General features: G+C 41.3%; 1 protein-coding gene across 1 annotated transcript in view; it reads left to right on the top strand.

Annotated features, from left to right (window-relative positions):
• Window positions 1–2,844: 2,844 nt before the first annotated feature.
• ACOT12 (acyl-CoA thioesterase 12) overlaps window positions 2,845–14,534 on the top strand; it is a 35,148-nt gene continuing 23,458 nt past the window's right edge. The window contains 1 exon segment of the mRNA XM_066276805.1: window positions 2,845–2,959. Coding sequence (XP_066132902.1) covers window positions 2,845–2,959 — 115 coding nt within the window.

Here is a 14,534-nt window from a genome sequence, read left to right as displayed (position 1 = left end):
TTTAAGAGGAAAAGAGAGGGGAGGAAACACAAGAGAGAGAAGCATCAACTCATTTCACATAGTTCCAGTTGGTTGTGCATTCATTGATGCTTCTCATGTGTGCCCTGACTGGGGGTGGGGGGTAAACACCCCACCTCTGGTGCACCCAATCACCTCTTTATCCACTGAGCCACCCTGAAAATAGGGATTTTTTTTGAGAGACAGAGAGAGAGAGAGAGAGAGAGAGAGAGAGAAGCATCAACTCATTGTTTCACTTAGTTGTGCCATTGATTGCTTCTCATATGTGCCCTGACCAGTTGGAAGAAGCCCGTAATCTCAGGATCAGTGGCTCTGGACTAAAGCCAGTGACCCTGAGATTAAACATGGGATTGAACCAGTGACCTCCATGCTCCAGGGCAGTGCTCTATGCACTCTGCCACTGACCAGGGATGGACTATTTTAAAGTATACTTTTTCCTTCTATTTTTTTATTACTCTTTATTACTCATGTTCCTTCTATTTTTTTCATTACTCTTGATACAAAATGAAAATATTTAATTTAGTATTTTTTATTTTTGTTTATTTATATATCTTTTTTGAGAGAGAGAAAGGGAGAGAGAAAGAGAGACGCCTCAACTCATTTTTCCATTTAGTTGTACCATTGATTGCTTTTCATATGATCGCTGACCAGGGCTCAAACTGGTGACCTCAGGGTTGAGGCCCTGACCTGGGGTTCAGCTCCCACTCTTGGGATCAAGCCAGTGTCCTTGGAATCGAGCCAGCGACATGAGCCAACCTAAGATCAAGCCAGTGACCTTCAAATTGGTGACCCCAGGGTCAAGCCAATGACCCCAAGATTGAACCAGTGATCTCAGAACTACGGATGACATTCTATTCACTACACCACTGGCCAGGTCTAGCATTTTTTATTTTTAAATGTAAAAAAGAGTGTCTGTATTTCCTGTCCAATTTCAGTGTTTGGATACTTTTTAATTATAGAACTATTATTTCAAAGGGAGAAAGCTTGACTTCGTCACAATTTAAACTCCCCTTCTCGTCACCAAAACATGTAGATACATAAAGTCACAACTGGTCTTTTTTCCACCTGAAAGTGGGAAACTAATGCAGATATACCCAAGGGCTTGCACACCAGACCTATCAACCTGGAGAAATGGATTTTAACAGTTGCATAGATTTGCAGACAAAGAGGAAAACCTAGGGCCATCGTTCTCTTCCCTGGATGAAGGAGTAGGTGTTGGTAGGAGGCAGACAAAGCCCAGCATGCCTCTGCAGCGTCAGAGTGGGGTGCAGGTGGAGGCCTTTGACTGCCAAGTTGTCTGAGGGCCAGGGCGCCACATCAACAGTGTTTTCTCATCTATAATGCTGTCAGTGATAAGGAGGAACTGGTCACATTTCCCAGAATCAAACCCATGTCAAAGGTAAGTTATTGGCCTAAGGGGCTTTTTATTTTTTTCCAAATAACTCTAATCCAGTGGTTGGCAGCTGCGGCTCATGAGCCACATGCGGCTCTTTGGCCCCTTGAGTGTGGCTCTTCCAGAAAATACCATGTGCGGGAAGACAAGATGGTTCTGGAGTAGGCAAATGTACCAACTCCCACCTCCCAGAACCAAAGTGGATTACAAACTAATTTTAAGAACTATCATCTGGAAAAACCAACTTTGGACTAAACTAAGAGGACTCTTCAAACAAGGAACACTGAAGAAGACACACTGAGACTGGTAGGAAAAGTTGAAATGCGGAGAGGGCTGCCCAGCTCCCTGGAGCGAACGGCAGCCGGTAGAGACTCGCATGGCGGGAAGTGAGTTTAGCAGAGAGGGTAGGGTCCTGAGCCCCAGGAACAAAGCCCCAGCCTGCAGCCCCAGAGCCTAGAAGAGGCATATGGACAGTATTTAGCTGGAAACAAGACAGGATACCGTTTGTGAGAAAGAGACTGATTTCTCAGACCAAGGATTCTTCTTAAAGGGACCGCACAGAAAATCTCTCTCACAACCACTCATCCGGGGAAGAACGGGGAAAGAGGAGAGGACCAGAGTAGCAGGAAGAGAGTGTAATCTAGGAGGCACAGGGAGAAACATTTTGGGAGACAGCCACCCTAACCCCTGGGAGGAGTCACTCCCCAAATCTGAAGTGAATATTTCCCCTGGAAACAGCAATACCAGCAAAGGGAAGCAGGACACCAGCCAAACGAGCACTCCTGTGGCACTCAGAGCAGAGTCACTTAGAAGGAGAGAAGTTTCAGGTCTACAGTAGTGAGTGTTAGGGTCTGAGCTGCAGCGCCCCCACCCACACAGCTAAGGGCTCACCAGAGGGTGGGCGGCAGCGGGACGTGGAAGTGCGGTTTTTTTGGCAAGGGTGGAAGCCGGCTGGCCACCACTGAGGCCCAGGTGTGAGCTCCGCCTTGCCTGGCTGGGGAGGAGGGGGTGTGCAAAAGTGGTCAAGCCCAGCTGCAAGCTGCCTGTAATCCAGACTGTGGGAGAAGGGCGGGAACCCCAGAAGGGGTGGAGACCAGCCCTTGAGCAAGGGTGCAGGAGCATAGCCTTGCCCCGCCCATGGAACCGAGGCTTGTGGCCTGACTTGGGAGCCTCCTGGAGGGTGGAGACAAAACCCAGAACAGGCAGAGTCCCACTACTGAGCGTGGACACACAGTCCCCCTGGCTGGTAGAGCCAAGGCTTGCAGCTGTCCCACAAGCAGGCTCCTCCTGCAAGAGCGGGTGAAAGCCCTGAAACAAGCGGAGACCCGCAACTGAGCAAAGGTGCTGCCACTGACCTCAGGGCCAAACGGGGGTGGGGCAAAGGCCAAAGCCACCAAGGCCTGTACACCCAAGCACGTGATCATAGCCACCCCATGAAGGAAAGGCGGAAACCACAGCAACAGCCCCAGTGGGAAGGCATCAGCAACCCCCATACCCAAACGCCCTATGCAGCAACAGCAGAGGGGGTGGCGGACCTGCAGACAGACCGTACCTAGGGAACAGAGGCCTCACCCAGTGGACTCCAGTGGCCAAGACCTTCTTTTACACAGAGAAGATAAGAAGGCAGAGAAATGCAATACAAATGGATCAAGAGAAATCCCCAGAAAAGGACCTGAATAAAACAGATATAACCAAATTACCAGGTGCAGAGTTTAAAATAACGATTATTAGGATGCTCAAAGATATTAAAGCAACAAGAGATGGTCATTACAAACACTTAAAGAGAGCAGATATAAAAATGGACATTGAAATAATAAAAAAGAATCACTCAGAAATGACAAATACAATATCAGAAATGGGCCCTAGCCAGTTGGCTCAGTGGTAGAGCGTTGGCCTGGCATGCGGGAGTCCCAGGTTTGATTCCCAGCCAGGGCACACAAGAGAAGCACCCATCTGCTTCTCCACCCCTCCCCTTCTCCTTCCTCTCTGTCTCTCTCTTCCCCTCCTGCAGCCAGGGCTCCATTGGAGCAAAGATTGCCTGGGCGCTGAGGATGGCTCTGTGGCCTCTGCCTCAGGAGCTAGAATGGCTCTGATTGTGGCAGAGCATCGCCCTCTGGTGGGCATGCCGGGTGGATCCCAGTCGGGCGCATGCAGGAGTGGGTCTGACTGCCTCCCCGTTTCCAACTTCAGGAAAAAAAAAAAAGATAAACAATATCAGAAATGAAGAACACAATGGAAGGAATTAAAAGCAGGATGGATGAAGCTGAGAATCGAATCAGCGAGTTAGAGGACATGATAAATAAAGGCACAGAAACAGAGCAGAAAAAAGAAAGAGACTCAAAAAGTCTAAGGAAACTCTAAGAGAGCTCTGTGACAACATGAAGAGAAATAACATCCGCATCATAGGGGTTCCTGAAGAAGAAGAGAAAGAACAAGGGATAGAGACTTTGTTCAAGTATATCATAGCTGAAAACTTTCCTCAATTTAGGCAAGAAAACATCTCACATGTTCAGGAAGCACAGAAAATTCCATTAAAGAGAAACCCAAAGAAATCAACACCAAGACACATCATAATTAAAATACCAAAGCTAAGTAATAAAGAGAAAATATTAAAAGCTGCTAGACAAAAAAAAGACTATCACCTACAAAGGAGCCCCCATAAGGATGATTTCCGATTTCTCAACAGAAACACTTGAGGCCAGAAAGCAATGGCAAGAAATATTCAAATTAATGCAGAACAAGAGCCTACAACCAAGACTACTTTATCCAGCAAGACTATCATTTAAAATTGAAGGAGAAATAAAAAGCTTTCCAGACAAAAAAAAACCCTCAAGGAATTCACTACAACCAAACCAAGGCTGCAAGAAGTGCTAAGGGGCCTGTTGTAAACAGATCTAAGGAAAAAAAGAATACAGCAAAACAGAAATACAATTTTAAAGAATAAAACAGCAATAAAATTACATATTAATAATAACCGTAAATGTAAATGGATTAAATGATCTGATCGAAAGACACAGGGTAGCTGCGTAGATAAGAAAACAGGACCCATATATATGCTGTCTACAAGAGACACACCTTAAAAAAAAAGATGCACATAGACTGAAGATAAATGGATGGAAAAAAATATTTCATGCAAATGGAAATGAAAAAAAAGTTGAGGTACCAATACTTACATCAGACAAAAGGGACTTTAAAACAAAGACTATAGTAAGAGATAAAGAAGGTCACTACATAATGATAAAGTGAGCAATCCAATAGGGAGATATAACCATTATAAATACCTACACACCTAATATAAGAGCACCTAAATATATAAAGCAGACTTTGATGGATTTAAAGGGTGAGATCAACAGCAATACTATAATAGTAGGGGATTTTAATACCCCACTAACATCACTAGATAGATCCTCAAGAAAGAAAATTAACAAAGAAACAGCAGACTTAAAGGACATACTAGATCAACTTGATTTAATAGATATCTTCAGAACCTTTCACCCGAAAGCAGCAGGATATACATTTTTTTCAAGTGCTCATGGTACATTCTCTAGAATAGACCACATGTTAGGGCACAAAAGCGGTCTCAACAAATTTAAGAAGATTGAAATCATATTGAGCACTTTCTCTGATCACAATGGCATAAAACTAGAAATCAACCACAACAGAAAAACTGAAAAATACTCAAACACTTGGAAACTAAATAACACGTTATTATATAACGAATGGGTAAGCAATGAGATCAAAGAAGAAATTAAAAAATTCCTAGAAACAAACAATAATGAGCATACATCAACTCAAAATTAATGGGACACAGCAAAAGCAGTCTTGAGAGGGAAGTTCATAGCATTGCAGTCATAGCTCAAGAAGCTAGAAAGAGCTCAAATAAACAACTTGACCCTACATCTAAAAGAACTAGAAAAAGAACAGTAAGTAAAGTCCAGAGCTAGTAGAAGGAAGGAAATAATAAAGATCAGAGCAGAAATAAATGACATAGAGGCTAAAGAAATAATACAGAGGATCAATGAAACCAGGAGGTGGTTCTTTGAAAAGGTAAACAAGATCGATGAACCTTTAACCAGACTCACGAAGAAAAAAAGAGAGAGGACTCAAATAAATAAAATTAGAAACGAGAGTGGAGAAATAACAAATGATAAAACAGAAATACAAAATATTGTAAGAAAATATTATGAAGAACTGTACGTCAAAACACTAGACAACCTAGATGAAATGGACAAATTTCTTGAAACTATAATCTTCCAAAAATTAATCTGGAAGAATCAGAAAACCTAAACAGACCAATTACAACAAATGAGATCAAAACAGTTATCAAAAAGCTCACAAAAAAAAAAAGTCCTGGACCTGATGGCTTCACAAGTGAATTCTACCAAATAGTCAAAGAAGAACTAACTCCTGCCCTTCTCAAGCTATTTCAAAAAATTCAACAGGAAGGAAGACTTCCAAGCTCCTTTTATGAGATGAGCGTAATTCTGATTCCAAAGCCAGGCAAAGACAACACAAAGAAAGAAAATTATAGGCCAATATCCCTGATGAATTTAGATGCTAAAAATCCTCAACAAAATATTAGCAAACTGGATCCAGCAATATATGAAAAAAGTCATACACCATGATCAAGTGGGATTTATTCTTGGGAGGCAAGTCTGGTACAATATTCACAAATCAATCAATGTGATTCATCAAATAAACAAAAGGAAAGATAAAAACCACATGATAATCTCAATAGATGCAGAAAAAGCATTCGATAAAATCCAGCACCCATTCATGATCAAAACTCTCAGCAAAGTGGGAATACAGGGAACATACCTCAACATGATAAAGCCATCTATGACAAACCCACGGCCAACATCATACTCAAGGGGCAAAAGTTAAAAGCAATCCCCTTAAGATCAGGAACAAGTCAAGGGTGCCCCCTTTCACCACTCTTATTCAACATAGTTCTGGAAATTCTAGCCACAGAAATCACTCAAGAGAAAGAAATAAAAGGCATCCAAATTGGAAAAGAAGAAGTAAAACTATCATTATTTGCAGATGATATGATATTGTATATAGAAAACCCTAAAGTCTCAGTCAAAAAACTACTACACCTGATAAATGAATTCAGCAAGGTGGCAGGATATAAAATTAATACTCAGAAATCAGAGGCATTTTTATACACTAACAATGAACTGTCAGAAAGAGAAATTAAGGAATCAATCCCCTTTACCATTGCAACCAAAAAAATAAAGTACCTAGGAATAAATTTAACGAGGGAGATTAAAGATTTGTACTCGGAAAATTATGAAACATTGATAAAAGAAATCAAGGAAGATACAAACAAGTGGAAGCATATACCGTGCTCATGGTTAGGAAGACTAAACATCATTAAAATGTCTATATTACCCAAAGCAATTTATAAATTCAATGCAATACCAATTAAAATACCAATGACTTACTTCAAAGATATAGAATACATATTCCAAAAATTTATATGGAACCAAAAGAGAACACGAATAGCCTCAGCAATCCTGAAAAGGAAGAATAAAGTGGGAGATATCACACTTCCGGATATCAAGTTATACTATAAGGCCATTGTACTCAAAACAGCTTGGTACTGGCATAAGAACAGGCATATGAATCATTGGAACAGAACTGAGAACCCAGAAATAAACCCACACCTTTATGTACAACTGATATTTGACAAAGGAGGTAAGAGCATACATTGGAGTAAAGACAGCCTCTTCAACAAATAGTGTTGGGAAAATTTGAAAGCTACCTGCAAAAAAATGAAACTAGACCACCAACTTACACCATTCACAAAAATAAACTCAAAATGGATAAAAGACTTAAATATAAGCCATGAAACCATAAGCATCTTAGAAGAAAACATAGTCAGTAAGCTCTCTGACATTTCTCGCAGCAATATATTTGCCGAATTGTCTCCACAGGCAAGTGAAATAAAAGACAGGATAAACAAATGGAACTATATCAAACTAAAAAGCTTCTGCACAGCTAAAGACAATAAGAACAGAATAAAAAGACAAACTACACAATGGGAGAATATATTTGACAATGCGTCTGATAAAGGATTAATAACCAAAATTATAAAGAACTTGTCAATCTCAACACCAGGAAGACAAACAATCCAATCCAAAAATGGGCAAAAGAAATGAATAGACACTTCTCCAAAGAGGACATATAGATGGCCAATAGGCATATGAAAAAATGCTCAACATCACTAATCATTAGAGAAATGCAAATTAAAACCACAATGAGATATCACCTCACACCTGTCAGAATGGCGCTCATCAACAAAAGAACACAGAATAAGTGCTGGCGAGGATGTGGAGAAAAGGGAACCCTCCTGCACTGCTGGTGGGAATGCAGACTGGTGCAGCCACTGTGGAAAACAGTATGGAGATTCCTAAAAAAATTAAAAATCGAACTGCCTTTTGACCCAGCTATCCCACTGTTAGGAATATACCCCAAGCACACCATAGCACTGTATGAAAAAAAGAAATGCACCCCCATGTTTATGGCAGCATTGTTCACAATAGCGAAGATCTGGAAACAGCCCAAGCGTCCGTCTGAGGACCAGTGGATTAAGAAGCTTTGGTACATATATACTATAGAATACTACTCAGCCATTAGAAATGATGACATCGGATCATTTACAACAACATGGATGGACCTTGATAACATTATACTGAGTGAAATAAGTAAATCAGAAAAAACTAAGAACTATATGATTCCATACATAGGTGGGACATAAAAATGAGACTCAGAGACCTGGACAAGAGTGTGGGGGTTACGGGGGAGGGGGGAGGAGAGGGACAGGGATGGGGAAGGGGGAGGGGCACAAAGAAAACCAGATAGAAGGTGACAGAAGACAATTTAACTTTGCGGGAGGGGTATACAGCACAATCAAATGTCAAAATAATCTAGAGATATTTTCTCTCAACATATGTACCCTGATTTATCAATGTCACTGCATTAAATTTAATAAAAAAATATTAATATTAAAAAAGAAAAAAAGAAAACCAGTTCGAAGGTGATGAAAGACAGTTGGACTTTGGGTGATGGGAATGCAGCATAAGCAAATGGCAAAATAACCTAGAGCTGTTTTCTCTGAACATATGTACCCTGATTTATCAATGTCACCCATTAAAATTAATCAAAAAAAAAAAAGAATTTGTCTCAGGGCTAATTCAGGCAGTTAGAAGAATAGTATAAGGATGCCAATTCTGCTTCTCAGGCCACATCCTGCAAAAGAGGCCCCAAGAAAATTGGTGATTTGGCTCTTCTGACTTTGCCAATTGGATTTAAAAAAAAAATAGGTCAGGAACGGCCCTGAAATGGAACTAACAATACATGGGCATAAATTTAAAGGACCTTTAGATACTGGAGCGGATGTATCTGTTATTGCTAAGCTATATTGTCCTCCTTCCTGGCCCACTCATGCAGCAGCCACAGAGTTACAAGGTATAGGGCAGAGTAAATCCCCTCAACAAAGTTCTAGTTTTTTACATTGGGAAGATTAAGAAGGTCATTCTGGATTTTTTTAAGCCTTATGTGCTCCCTGGATGGCCAGTTAATTTGTGGGGTAGAGATGTTTTGAAAAACATGGGAGCATTGCTTGTCAGTTCTAATGGTTTAGTCAGTACTCAGATGCTTGATTGGGGATTTTTGCCTACTAAGGGACTAGAGAAAGAACAGCGAGGAATCCTCACCCCCATAGAAATGGCACCCAATACCAGAAGGTGTGGATTAGAATATCAAAATTTAGCATAGGGGCCTTGATAGCTCCTGCTACCTCAACAATGCATTGTGCAGACCCAATTACTTGGAAATCAGATAATCCTGTATGGGTAGACCAATGGCCCCTTTCTCAGGAGAAACTTAGGGCAGCTGCTCAATTGGTACAAGAGCAGCTACAGCTTGGGCACAATACACTTCCATATTTTGATCTTGTTGCCTTCTTGATTATCAAGGGGCATAGGCGACCCTTACAGCTTATAGGTTTTGAGCCTCAAAGTTATTGTTGTTCCTTTTTTCAAAGGATCGACAACAATGGCTCTGGGAAACTTCCACTAAATGGCAAATCGCTTTTGCAAATCAATAGACAACTTTATACTGAAATAGTCAACTTAAAATCAGCTCAAAGACTAGAAATATATGCCATTATCATGGCTTTTCAGCATTTGCCATATTCCTCCTTTAATCTATATACAGACAGCAAATATTTACTATGGTTGTTTCCACTATAAAGACTGCTGTCTTAGGGACATCTGCTGATGAACTATTTCAGCAGTTCCTCCTTCTTCAAAGACTTGTATGTCAACATAGAGCTCCATGTTTTATAGGACATACTCGAGCTCACTCCATGCTCCCTGGAGCGTTAGCACAAGGGAATGCCCTTGTTGATCAAGCTACCCAAAAGAAAATTATTTGGAGCAACCATGACAGATTGAGCAATTCGGTCTCATACTATTCATCACCAGAACGCTGCAGCCCTGTGTAAACAGTTTCAACTTTCTCGGGAAGCAGCACGGCAGATTGGTAAATCCTGTCCAAGGGGTCCTATACTACAATCTGTCCCTTCATTTGGAGTTAACCCTCAAGGACTCCTGTCAGGACAACTTTGGCAAATGGATGTTACTCATATACCTTCATTTGGCAAACAGTCTGTTGTCCACGTTACAGTGGATACTTATTCTGGATTTATAGTAACCTCTGTCAGAACAGGAGAGGTTGCTAAGCATGTTATAGCTCATTGTCTGTATGCATTTTTCTATTATTGGATTTCCTAAACTGCTTAAACTGACAATGCTCCTGCATATGTAGCAAAAGCATTTACTGTATTTTGTCAAACCTCTCGAATTATGGGTATCTCTTACAATCGTTTAAGTCAAGGTATTATTAAAGTGTACCCAGCAAATATTTTAAGGTCAATTAAAAAAAAAATTTAAAGGGGGGAGTCATATCCTGGAACTCCTATGGGCCTACCATACCATGCTTTTTACTTTAAAATTTTTAAATTTCTTTTGAATGCTGATGAACAGGAGACGCCAAATCTTCTCCTGCAAACTTCTACCTCCTTTTATTTGATCCAGCTAATAACATTGTTTTGTCTTTTTCCAAATAGTTCCAGAGTGGTGGCGCAGTGGATAAAGCGTCGACCTGGAAATGCTGAGGTCACCGGTTCGAAACCCTGGGCTTGCCTGGTCAAGGCACATATGGGAGTTGATGCTTCCAGCTCCTCCCCACCTTTTCTCTCTCTCTCTCTCTCCTCTCTCTCTCTCTCTCCCTTTCTCTCTCCTCTCTAAAATGAATAAATAAAATTTTTAAAAAAGGAGAACCAAATAGCTCCAGATATACGGAAAAGGTTTATATAGGCGGATGGGGATCCTCAAACCCCTCAGCGAGATCTTCTTAGCATGGCCTTTGTTAGATTCAGTAAGGGGTGCTGAGACTGCTAGAAGTAATTATTGAAGGAGCCAGAACAGGGAGGTGCTGATAGAGCCCCTCTGAGGCTGAGAACAAAGAAGATCAGCACAAAAGAGGAAAAACATTTGCATTCCATTGGTCAGAGACCCTTATCAGAAGTTTATGTTTGAAATTCACCACTAAGCTAAACCCAGCCCCTGTTGCTATGCTGTGTGCAGACCCCTTAGTGAATAGTTAACCACCACATCTGCTTCTGTGGAATGCTTGCTTACTTAGGATATATAAGGACCTGGCTGTAAGTGCCAGGCGTGACTCCCATTTGCATCTCCCTGTGAGTATGGTATCTCAGGACACTGGGGAGTTCGCCCCTGCGCAGGTTAAACTTGGCCAATAAAGTACTATCTAAGCTCCTGAAAGTCTCCGATGTTTGTTTTCGTACCCAGTGGATCCAATAGCCTTTAAAGTACCAAGAGGCAGAAAAAGCCCAATAGAGATCAGGTGAATTACCAACTTTTAGGATATGCCCTTAAAGGCTCCAACACTCCAAAGAAGTCTCATAGGACTTGGGTCCATCTGGGTCCTGCTTCAATAGTGAAAAGGAAGGTCATTGAGCTAAAGCCTGCCAGGCTTACATGCCTTTGCTGTGAGGAAAGGGGACACTGGAAGGTAGGCTTCCCCCTCACTCCTCTAAGGGAGGGTTCAGTCTCTTCCAGCCCTGCTCCAGCCACCTATGACCTAACCTTGCCCAGAATGCTAGGGTTTGCCACTGAAGGCTGAAGGGGCCCAGGGCCGTTGGCCCCATCTATGACACTGTGGATGAGCCTAGGGTATTTCTTCCAAGAAGCAGGTAAACTGATCTCATTTGCACAAGGGCCACTTAACTATGTCTTGCCTGAATAGTCAGGTTTTTTTATTCTTCCCTCAAAGATCTCTGTTGTGGGTGTTGATAGTCCTATTTTCTGCTGTTTTGTTCAATATATAGTGTTTCCTTTATTCCTCGTACCTCAATGCCCCATTCATATTTCAGGCTGGGACCTACTCCTAATTTAGAGCTCTCTTTCCCCCTTTTGCCAACTTCTATTGTGAAATTACCTTTTCCACCCAGCTTAGTGTATCCCAAGGTTCTCTTTACCAGGCCACAGTTGCAGAGCTCCAGGGAAAAGCACCCTGGTCTCATCTCTCCAGGCAGAGAACAGAAGCTCCATCTTCATACATGCTGCAGATGGCTTTTCCAGTCTACCTGAATCTTTACCAGCTAGAAGCAGCGGTCTTTGGGACTTGGATATGAGCTGCAAAGTATAGAATTGTGACAACAATTCCAGTGCCATGCAGACTTTTCCTGGAGACATCCTTGTGACAGCTCCTAACAGACTAAATTGGTGTTGGGTTGCATTCACAGGGATTTGGAATGGTGTTGGTGCCAACTTGGACTTGGTGAACATGTTAAGGACACTACTCTTTTATGGATTCTTTTTGTATTGGCCAAGACTTTGCTTAAAGGCTTTAATCACAGTAAAAAAAAAAAAAAAAAATATATATATATATATATATATATATATCCAGATAAAGAAGATGTGGTACATATACACTATGGTATACTGCTCAGCCATAAGAAATGATGACGTCGGATCATCTACAACAAAATGGTGGGATCTTGATAACATTGTACGGGGTAAAATAGGTAAATCAGAAAAAACCAGTAACTGCATGATTTCATACATTGGTGGGACATAAAAACGAGACTAAGAGACATGGACAAGAGTGTGGTGGTTATGGGGAGAGGGAATAGGAGGGAGAGGGGGAGGGGGAGGGGCACAAAGAAAACTAGATAGAAGGTGACGGAGGACAATCTGACTTTGGGTGATGGGTATGCAACATAATTGAATGACAAGATAACCTGGACATGTTTTCTTTGAATATATGTACCCTGATTTATTGATGTCACCCCATTAAAATTAATAAAAATTTATGTATAAAAAAATACCATGTGCAGGCACTACCTCGATAAGGAATGTACCTACATATATTGTTTAAGTTTTAAAAATTTGGCTCTCAAAATTTGGCTTTCAATCATTGTAGTTGATATTTGACTCTGTTGACTAATGAGTTTGCCGACCATGATGACAGATTCTTAAGTCTCAATGTCATAGAAATGAGCAATGAACTCAATACAAGATCAAGCAGAGAGCTTATTTAAAAGAACTTACACAGAGGGAGTTGACCAGAAAAGAGAAGTTGAGCTCCCAAAGCATTCTTGTGTTTGGCTTAAATATGGGCCTTGGAGTGGGTGAAGTACTTGGGAATGAGGATGAGGCCAGCTGTCCCACCATTGTCATCTGGCAGCAGTTGATCCCAGAGTAGTCACAGATGTCTCCCATGCCCAGTGGACCACTCAAAGAGACTGTAAAATAATGCTTGCGCAAATATTCTAGTTACCATTCAATTGACAAAAGAACTATTGCAGAACATGCTGTTAAGAAAGGATGTATTGTGTTTGAAGGATGTCTTTAAGGATGTGATTAGGTTCATTTCAACTATGGAATTTTACTGAAGACAAGAAGTCATAGGCCTCTAAGATAAAGTTCCTTTGGTCAAGATGGAGTCCAGTATTACCCCTCTCCTGTCTCTGGGGGCACCCTGAAGACCTCACCTCAACTGGGTTGTGTGCTGCTGTTGGGAACATACTATCTTCCTGTCCCATTTCTGACTTTCTTCTCCTCTATTCAGTTGGTTCTCTGAGCCGAGCTTATTCACCAGAACTACTTGCAGTTGCCTTATGGCCAGCTGTCACCTGAGGAGCGTTCACACAGAGACGCCAGGTCCAAGTTAGCCTGTTGAACTGACTCAGGAGAGAGGGAGAGATTTAGATTATAGCACTAAAATATTAGAAATTTATGGATCTTACTTTTTTTTTAAAGGATGATTTTTCAATGGTATCCTGGAGCTATTGCACACAAGAGAATTTGCTTAGGCAGATAAGAAACTAGGGTGTAAGGATTTTACCCTGTGAGGTCTTATCTGAAAAATTACATAACAAAGAGCTGCTCTCTGGGTCTCCATTACCACATAATGTAAAAAGAGAAGGCTTTGATGTTTTCTGACTGTGGAGGCTACTGTGATGAAAATTATTCTTCTTGAGTGTTCTACCAGTAAAAGCAGCTTTTTAAAATTGCTGTCATAGTTACTGTTGTCTGCTAAATGCAAGGAAGAAAACTTATTTAACTTTTTTTTCCCCCAGAAAATATGTTATTTCCCACAAGAGGTTCCACTTTGCGTACACGGGGATGTTAGCAACCAGGTGATAGCTTTATGATTTGGAGCTTTTCATGTAAAGATCCCATCATTACACAAATGGAAATTCTCTTGTTTAACTGACTCAGGTTGTGCCTACACAGGTGAGATGAAAGATGAATTATAGCAAGCAGTCGTCTCAAAATGAAACAAAACCAAGCTATCAGGAACTGGTTACCAGCCAGTTGCTCTGCTGCCTGGCTTGCTTATATGTACAGTTCCCAAATTAGACTCAGGATGCTCTGCTGTCTGGCTTGCTTATATGTACAGTTCCCAAATTAGACTCAGGATGCTCTGCTGCCTGGTGCATTGAAGCAGCACGGGATACTGAGATCTGGTGTCTTGGCAAGTTTTTGCTGAATGACATGCCCACAAGCTTGCATTTTTATGACAC

This window comes from Saccopteryx bilineata, chromosome 4 (assembly GCF_036850765.1).
Source record: "Saccopteryx bilineata isolate mSacBil1 chromosome 4, mSacBil1_pri_phased_curated, whole genome shotgun sequence".
Lineage (NCBI taxonomy): Eukaryota > Metazoa > Chordata > Mammalia > Chiroptera > Emballonuridae > Saccopteryx > Saccopteryx bilineata.
The sequence above is the reverse complement of the archived record's forward strand: the minus strand, read 5'-3'. Positions and strand labels throughout refer to the sequence as shown.